This window comes from Charadrius vociferus, unplaced genomic scaffold (assembly GCF_000708025.1).
Source record: "Charadrius vociferus isolate BGI_N301 unplaced genomic scaffold, ASM70802v2 scaffold1225, whole genome shotgun sequence".
Classification (NCBI taxonomy): Eukaryota; Metazoa; Chordata; class Aves; order Charadriiformes; family Charadriidae; genus Charadrius; species Charadrius vociferus.
In genome coordinates this window covers 214293-223265 of record NW_009648336.1, presented here as the reverse complement: position 1 = coordinate 223265, position 8973 = coordinate 214293, and the positions used below count along the sequence as shown (strand labels likewise).

General features: G+C 58.0%; 1 protein-coding gene across 1 annotated transcript in view; it reads right to left on the bottom strand.

The window, feature by feature from the left end:
* The window catches only part of OAZ1 (ornithine decarboxylase antizyme 1), a 33334-nt gene extending 27052 nt beyond the window's left edge, over positions 1–6282 (bottom strand). Inside the window, 2 exon segments of the mRNA XM_009885056.1 lie at positions 4843–5005; positions 6201–6282. Of these exon segments, the coding sequence (XP_009883358.1) occupies positions 4843–5005; positions 6201–6282 (245 nt within the window).
* Positions 6283–8973: the final 2691 nt, after the last annotated feature.

Below are 8973 nucleotides of genomic sequence, written 5' to 3'. Positions count from 1 at the left end.
TGCTGACCTGAGTGCTGCTGCTTCTGCCAGGCAAAGGGAGTGAAAACCTCTGAGATTTGTAAGTCAGAGTATTTAGGTCACACGTGGATTAGAGTGTGATCAGATTGGCTTTAATGTAGAGCTACTCTGAATACCTATAGATCATATAGCACACTGAGGCATCAATGCTTCCAACAGCTTTTAGCAAGGTGATGGGGTGAGCCCAGTGAAAGGCTCTCCCTCCGGCGGCACCACGGTGCTTTGTACCGGCTGCCGGCGGCACAGTGGGTTACGGGTGTTACTCAGCCGTGTGTGATCCCAGCTGCTGCGCTGAGAGCGGCGGGGCCGGGAGCACGGCATCCCTGTGCCACCCTCGTCCCTGCGCAGGCACAGATGTCACGACGCGGGAGGATGTGCAGGGCAGAAGGGTCTTCCCACACTCTCTCTGTTGCCTCTTCTGTTCTTCTCAGAGACCTAACAAGCTCGTTTCATTTAAGAGCACATCTGCGCAGCTCTCAACTGGTTACAGATGTGTTCAATGTGGTGTTTTCTGCCCCTGCAAGCCTGATCTCTTGTCACAGTGCTGAGTGGCACTGCCCAGCCCTGCAGGGACCAGGACCTGAGAGCAGGAGCACAGCTGCTCCTTGTCCTGCTCAGCTCTGCCAAGCTGAGGCCTGTCGCCAGCATGATTCGTCCATCACCATTGGGAAAGATTGTGGGACAGCCCAGACCCCGAACACGATCGGGACATTGCTGCCAGGTGGGTCTGTGTGTCCGGCACGACCACTGCTCTGTCCCTCGATGGCCGGCTGGCCGGCTCTAGCGCAGGGCTGGAAAGCCACAGGTGACATGGGAGAGTGTTTCTCTGACAGATGTGATCACCTTTGCCATCCTCAGCTGGATGAATGTGCCTACAGGTGGTTAAGCTGTGCAGCATCATGCTGCTGAAGACCCCGTGGCGGTGTGTCCTCCCGACCTGGTCCATAGGCAGGATGTCCCCTTGCCTTTAAACAAAGACCCAGAGTGTTTCTGGCTTGCCGTCCCACCAGGCTCACCCATGGATAAAAGCTCAGGGTAAGAGGAAGAAGAAGGTTCTCAAAGATGCTGCAAGCTGTGATTCCTTAGACCAGGGGCTGGCCCGAGACGGTGCCTTTCCCGCAGAGCTCTCATCTTCTCCCTCTCCGGTTCCACACCATGTCAAACCCACACCCCAGGAGAGGAGGCAAAAGATAACCCTCAGATGTGTTTCCTGGCTAACCAAATCACTGAAGCTGTGGGGTTCTCAGCCCACGTCTGAGTTCTTGCAACATTTCTCCACTATCAGATGCTTTCCATTAGCTGAACAGAGCAGGGCTGTCACCTGCAAGCAGCCAGCCAGGGCATTGCTCCGGGGCAGTGGATCCCGTCCAGATACCACCTGTGGGTATGGGCTTGTGCAGAGGATGCTCCGTCTCTCTCGCTGGCTCCCTCCGACACGGGCAGCGCTACCCGTGCCCACCGCAATGCCTGGTGGCGTGAAGCCACAGGAACATCCAGCTTCCAAAATGCTCCGGGCTTTCAATTAGCTGCACCTCCGCAAGGATATTGCTCAGCTCAATGTATCTAAAATCTCCCATGATGATAGATCGTGATTTGACAGGAGAAGCACAGCTGGCAGAGAGAAGACATCTCTTCATTTCCTGTAACTTCCCAAGCGCTTCTTAATAACACCAGTGCTCATAAAGGTCTGTGGTTCTTGCAATGACGCGGAGAAATAATCTCCCCGGCTGACGCTGATGTGTTGCTACCTCGGGGTAAGGAGGCAGCAGCTGTGTTTCAGCGCACAGGACATTGCACAACCGCTGAGGATGGGAAGAGCTGATGTATGCTGGATCCAACTGAAAGAGGAATTGTGGGTCAGCAGAATATTGTTGTCAGCGCTGGGATGTGGCCAAGTTGCTATGGGGACACTTGTGCCTTTAGGTTTTTGATCGTGCAAGGAATCGGGATGGTCTTTCGCCTGATTTCCCTGAGAAATCATGTTTCTGTGATCCTCTCTTCCAGCCGCCAGTCCCACTCCCCCCTCCGATCACATCTCAGCCCAGTGGCAACCTCCAACCACATCTAAGAGAAGGGTGGAGGGCTCCGAGACATGAAGCACCTACAACAAGCCTGTGCAACGCCTGGCCTGAGCGCCACATGCATCTCCGGCAGGTATTTGTTTGGTGCCGGCAGCTGCCAGGCAGCGTGTTGCGGCTCAGCCGGCAGCGGAGGGGACACTCACCTGTGTAGCACCGGATTAGCTGGCACCCACTGCCACCTGCAGCTGCGCAAAGGGACAATGCCGGCGTGGATGTGATGGGGCTCTTGCTGGAGCGGGGACCGACCCACGGAGCTGTGCTTTGCCCAGGGCACCTGGGCTTAGCAGACAACATCCAAATACCCATCTTTAAAATCAGGTCAAGAGCCCAAGCCTGCCTACGTGGGGGGTTGGAGGATGAATGCTTCAAGGGCTGGAAGGGTGTTTTCGGTTCCCAGGCCCTGGGAACTGAGTCGGGTGGGTCTGGTGGACCCAGGGATGAAATCTGGGGGAAAGACCTCCCACTAGCCCAGTGAGCCGGCAGGTTGGGGCCAAGAGCCGGAACAGGAGGAAACCCAGCTGCACAACCAGCTCCAGCATCTGCCTCCCCTTGTCCCTGTGGCAGGGGGAGGTGGGGGGCCAGCCATAGCCTCTCTGGGGAGAGGGGGAATTGCAGAGAGGAAAGGAAAATTCATCCCCAGAACTAACCTGTGCTGAAAATAATCAGTGACTAATTTTATGTCTTTATGATTGCCTTTTAACTGCGAGTTATTAAAGACGGGGAGAAAGAAGATTATGTCCTGGTGGGAGGATAAGTGAGCGTTGCCATAGAAGCGAGGGGATGCTGCAGCACAGCTTAGTCCGTCTGGACCACAAACCACAAAGCCACAGCAGAAGCTTGAGGGTGGCCGGCGCACTGTGGACAGAGACGCACCCGTGTGACTCCAAGGCGAGCTGACAGCCTGGGAAGTCAGAGAAGAGAGATTTGTGTTATCAAGCCCAAAGCCAGAGAGTCAATATTTAGCCTGGAACACGGAGCGCAGCCTGTGTGCAGCCGGGCCCCCGTCCATCACGCTGCTTGATTGCCCTCCCGAGCTTTTCCACCCGCAGCCTTCTCTCCGCCTGGTCTCACAGCCGGATCGTGTTTCCCCTTCGCTGAGCTAACCCTGTCCCAGAAACACTGTTATTAGTCTCAGGGCAAGGGTGAAGCCGAGATTTGAGGGGGGTTTCAAGGGATTAGGAAGGAATTTGCCTCTGGGAATCTCTTTCCTCCACCTGCCTGGGATAAATTGTCCGATGGAGATGGAGGCTTTGCAGCTCGGCAGGGAACTGCTCAGAGCTAAACATGTGGAGGCAAAAACGCTCCTGGTCCCTCCCTGCTGCAGGAACTGGGTGCTGAAAGGTCCTGGAAAGGGGGTGAGGAGAGCTCTCTGTCCTGTGGCCCCACGCAAGGACCAAGTGGGAAGATGTTTTGCCTGAGCTCTGTGTATGCGAATGTTGCCTGTTCAACCCCTGGGTACTTTCCTGGGAGGACCAGTTCGCCCCTGGGAGGCAGGAGCAAGCTTATGAACCTGCAAGCCCCATGGGAAACACGATTCACTGGGAGAAGAAGGGATTTTTATTTGGCCTGTTTATGATTTTCTGCTTTCATTTTGCTATAAAGCAAACATGCATTGCCAGTTAACAGCCCTGACCTTACTGGAGCAGGAATAAAACTGAGAAAACTACCCTCGGTGTGTGTGCCCGCAGCCCTGGCACAGCATGGGGGGCTGTGTTTACAGCTCCATCCCTTTCTCCATCTGCGTACAGCTTCTGCGGCCTGTTCTTTATACCGCAGCAGGGTTCACGGCGTGCTCGGTCCTGCCTCTGCCAAAGAGGGGAAGTCCCTGCCTGGAAAGCAGATGGCTACTCCTACGTTCATTTGCTGCATGGTCCTAAAGCAGGACTCCAGTGCCCAGTTTATCATAGAATCATGCAATGGTTTAGGTTGGAAGGCACCTTGAAGATCATCCAGTTCCACCCCCCTGCAGGTTGGAGGAGGAGGAGGCAGGGACACCTCCCACCAGCTCCAAGCCCCGTCCAACCTGGCCTTGAACACCTCCAGGGATGGGGCAGCCACAGCTTCTCCGGGCAACCTGCCCCAGGGGCTCACCGCCCGCACAGGCAACAATTTCTCCCTGATATCTCACCTAAATCTGCCCTCTTTCAGTGTAAAACCACTCCCCCTCGTCCCACGGCTCCCCTCCCTGATCCAGAGTCCCTCCCCAGCTCTCCTGGAGCCCCTTTAGGCACTGGAAGGGGCTCTCAGGTCTCCCCTTTTTCGCCTTCTCTTCTCCAGGCTGAACCCCCCCAACTCTCCCAGCCTCTCCTCCCAGCAGAGGGGCTCCAGCCCTCCCAGCATCTCCGGGGCCTCCTCTGGCCCCACTCCAGCAGGTCCATGTCCTTCTGATGTTGGGGACTCCAGAGCTGGATGCAGTACTCCAGATGGGGTCTCACGAGAGTGGAGCAGAGGGGCAGAATCCCCTCCCTCGCCCTGCGGGCCACACTTCTGATGCAGCCCAGCGTACAGTTGGTCTTCTGGGCTGTGATCACACATTGCCAGCTCCTCCTTTAGATCTCCTTTAGATCTTGCAATCGAAGACCTTTCACACCTCTGTTAAAGAAAAATGTCAATAATGCAGACGTGAAACCTCATAGTTTCAGTGTTTTGGTTTTTTTTTAAAACCTGAAGCCTTTCAGAAGTGGCTCTCCGTAAGAGACATGTCCTCAAAGCAGGATGCCTCCAAAATATGCCGGGCTGGTACCAGCCACGTCTGCACCACATCTCCTGGGACAGGCGCTTCTGCCGGAGACTGTAGCTGCCCGTACTGAGCTGGGGGCTCCGTGTAACCTTGCACACGCAGGGCCAGAGCCCGATGGTCCTTTTCAGCTCCCCGGATGAGAGATGCTTCATCTTCTCACTACCTCCTGTGAGTGGGAAGCTGCGGTGAGGGCCACATTACTCCCTGCTTCCCCAAGAAGTGCCTGTGTCAGGGCATCTGGGGACCTGGCTGCAGGAACAGGTACCATGGGGAAATCGTAGGGGGTTGAAGAGCAAAGGACCTGCTCTAAACACTGGCAAAAAAGCGATTTTCACTGGGGTTGTTCCCAGGTGGTCGCTCCTCCTCTCTCCTGCAGCACCTTCTTAACCGTGGCTGATCTGATCTGCCTCTCTGCATCCCCGGCACCCGTGTCCGTCCCACAGCTGGCTCAGAGACCCTGAGTTGGGGACCAAACGACCCCTTCTCCCCTCTTCGTGCTTGCCGGGGGGGGCTCACAGAGGCACAAACCACGTCCCAGGCGCCCTTGAGAGCCTCATCCCCCTGCGCCCGCCTTGCTAAGCGGCAGCCCCTGCTTTCGATGCCTGGGGCTAAACTGCCTTTTCTGGGGCTGAAGCGCGGGTGCTCCGGCTCCCGGTGATTGGGTGCTATTTTGCTCCGGCACAGTTCGGCAGCTGTTGCTGTATATTACCCCGAAGAGCCGGAGCCAGCTGGGGGGCTGGAGGCAAGGCGGCGGTGGTCGAGCCCCAGGTATGACTTTCTGTGGCTTTTAACCCTTTCAGCTGGATGTGGGGCAGCCCATGGGCACAGCCCGCAAGGCAGCGATCGGCACAGTGCCGGCCAGCGGCAGATTGGGGGCCATGGGGCCCGTCCCGGCTCTGCCATGCGAGCGCGCCCAGGGAGAGCAGGGCAGGCGAGGGGACTATTTTTGGAAGTTTCTTTGATGTGACTCAGTGGTAGAGGCAACCTCGGGAGCTCGTGCAGGAAAAGTCCCAGCGACAGCAGAGCGGAACCAATTATTCATGGGGTGTCTGTAGTTTTGTGCATTTAAGAGAAGATCTGGCGTGCGGAGTGTGCATCCGACGGAGTGGGAGCATAGGCAGCGCCGGGGAGAGGGTGGACCTGGCGAGCAGTTGTATGGGAGGGCTCCTGGGCAGGAGTCAGTGCGAGCCGAGGGCTGGAGCTGGGTTCTGGGGCTGTGGGTCACCAGCCCTGCCATGGGCAAGCTGTCCCTGGCATCGGTGGCCGACCCTGGCATCGGTGGTCATCCCTTCCCTGCTTGGCCTGGGCAGTGGCTGTTTGCTTGGTACATCGGTGTTGGAGCTGGTCCGATAGGAACCAACCCCAGGAAATGTGGTCCTGCGGGTGACGTGACCCATGCTGGTTGGGGATGAGGATCCTGCGCAGGCTGTAGAGCCTCGACATGCATCTACCTCCCAGTGGAGCACAGACCCCATCTCCTGTCCGGAAGGGAACAAACCGGTCAGCTCTGGGACCAAAGTAATGCCTGTGGGGTGCTCGGTGCAGGAGGAGGATGGCTGCCTGCCCGGCCGCGGCGCGGCTGTCGTGGAGCCCTGCAGCCGTTGCGGCAAAACCTGGAAACACGCCCGGGGGCTGGAGGTGGTTTGGGCTCCTCCGTCTGGGTGAAGCCCAAGGGATGGAGGTGTGGGAACAGTCTGGCACTCCGTGACTGAGCTCACCCAGGGACCTGGGACCGCAGCGAGGACGTGGCAGGACAGCCACGTGCCATGGGGCACTGCTGCCCACTGACCGCCCGGCGTTTGTTTTATCCCTCTCAGTTTAGTGAGAGTTCCTTGAAGTGACATGGCAGCAGGTCCCGGTGAGGTGTTGGAGAAAGACTTGGGATGCCCCGAGGCCACCGACGAGCTGCCCGGGCAGGCGGGGAGCACTCAGAGGCGGCCAAGGAAGGACGGGAGAAAAGGTACCTTGCCCTCACCATGAGCTGGTGGCCAGGAGGTGCTGGCTGTGGCCGTGCCAGTGCCGCTGCCACGATGTTCGAAGCCCTTCAGGAATGGGCTCGGCCCCACAGAGATGGCTCTTTGCAGTGCTGTGAAATCACGGGGCAACCCCGGACATCGAGGGGCACCCGTGCGGCACTGACCCCGCGGGGACATCGGCAATGGGCAGGGCAAAGAGGAAGGGAGGCTCATGCCCTCCTCCATCTTCCTTTGTTCAAAAGAAGTGTGAATAACTGTGTAGCTCAAAAACACGACAAGCACTTAGGGAACAAACTCTTTAAGGAAAACTTCTCCATCTTTGTGGTTTCTTTGGGCTGGGAACCCCTCTAGCCAACGCGAGAGTCCTGGGGCAGCTCCTTCGCTTCGCAGCAGAGAAAGGACCAGACTCACCATCACTAAAACAAAACCGAAGACTATTTTTTTATTTCCTCTTGAAACAAAAGACCTTTCAGGCCGTGGTTCTCCAGCCAAAAGGAGAACCTTATTTATCTCCTCTTATTTATTTGTTTTGCTTCCAATATCGTGTCTTAGATTTCATCCTGGGAAATGGTATTTTTTCTCAGCATGCGTTCTCCAACTGCGGGAAAATAAAGTAAATGTTGCTCAAAGCAGGCAAAAATTCTGGTGGGGGCCTGCAAGGATGTGGCATCCAGATCCCAGCGGAGCAAGAACTGCGCTCAGAGGAGCCGAGAGGGCTGAGGCTGCTTTGTGTTGGGGTGTGTCGGCGCATCCTCACCCCCGTAGCTCACCCCGGAGCCAGGGGTAGAGAAACCCCCCGGGAGCCCGAGGAGCGTGGCACGTTCCCCAGCTCCTCGTTGCGTCGAACCACTGCAAAGCCCTAAGGACCCTCTGGTTTTCTTTCCCACTTCACATCTGGGAAGAGCCCTGAGAGTCCTCCCTGGGCTTTGTGATCCTCTTGGGTGCCTTGAGGTCTTCCTTGAGGTCTTCTTTTAGGTCTGGTGCTCCACGGTACCTGGAGCTTGTCCTGCTGTGTAGGCTACAGCCTGAGCCTCCAGCTCTGCCTCCAGCCTTCCAGCCTCCAGCCACGTGTTTTCAGGGGGTCCGTGCACACCCTGGGCTGCTGGTCACCCCATGCGCCTTGGCACAGAGGTCACCATCCCCCTTGGCTGCAGCTCCCCGGGGATATCCAGAACGGTGACGTTTTGGGGCTCAGCAGCCACAGACCAGCACGGTGCTGCTCTTATACCCCGACCTTGCCTTGCCACCTGCGGCCACAATGGCCAGAGGGCTTTCTGCCCCTCTTCTGAAACCTCTCTCCAGGGGTGACCTGACTGCGCTAACAGGGAAAACGTGGCCATAATGTCCCTGCTCTGTGGGCCGGCGGGTGGCAGCGGGAAGACCACACGCCCCCAGCCCCTGGTGATTCCCACCTAATTCGCCGCCCAATGATCTGTGCTGTGCTTGTCTTTAACAGATGCCGACGCACCGGTGAGCAGTGACGGGGAGAGTGATAGAGCCCATGTAAGTGCGCGGCACCCCGGGGCCGGGGGGGCTGAGCGGGGGTCTGTCCTGCAGCGGCATTCAGCCCAGGAGGGCTCTGCGGGGTGTTGCAGTGTGTCCGTCCCGGGGGAGCCGAAGGCTGCGTCCTTCAGCTGTCGCTGTCACTGACCTGTGCCGGTGGGCAGCTCTCCCCCGTGGCATTGATCCGGTGCCGCTGACATAAGCCAGCAGCCAGCCCGGCCACCAAATCCCTCATCCCCAGCAGCACCGAGCCCAAACCCCAACAGGTCATTCACTCCCTCTCCTCTCTGCACGGTGACCCCACCAGCGAGCGTGCCCTGGATCCAACCCACTGCCCTCGGTGGATGTGTGCACCCGTGCTCATCCGGGCTGGGGGCGAATCCAGCCCTGAGGGCTGCCCTGGGGTGGGCTTGTTCAAGCGCAGCCCGGGGGTCAGCAGCTGCACCCCGGCGCCTGCTCTGCAGCATGGAGCCAGCTAGTGGCTAAATCCATCTTAGCAGCCAAAAACAAAAATCACCACAACGTGTTTTTAAGGCTGTCGATGCAAATACACGCACCGGGGTTAGGTGCTCGAGGAGCCGGTGACGAGCCTGGTTAGCACCGCTCGGGGCCGGCGGCAGCATCGGGTCCGCCCCCGGGGGCCCCGGGGGCGGGA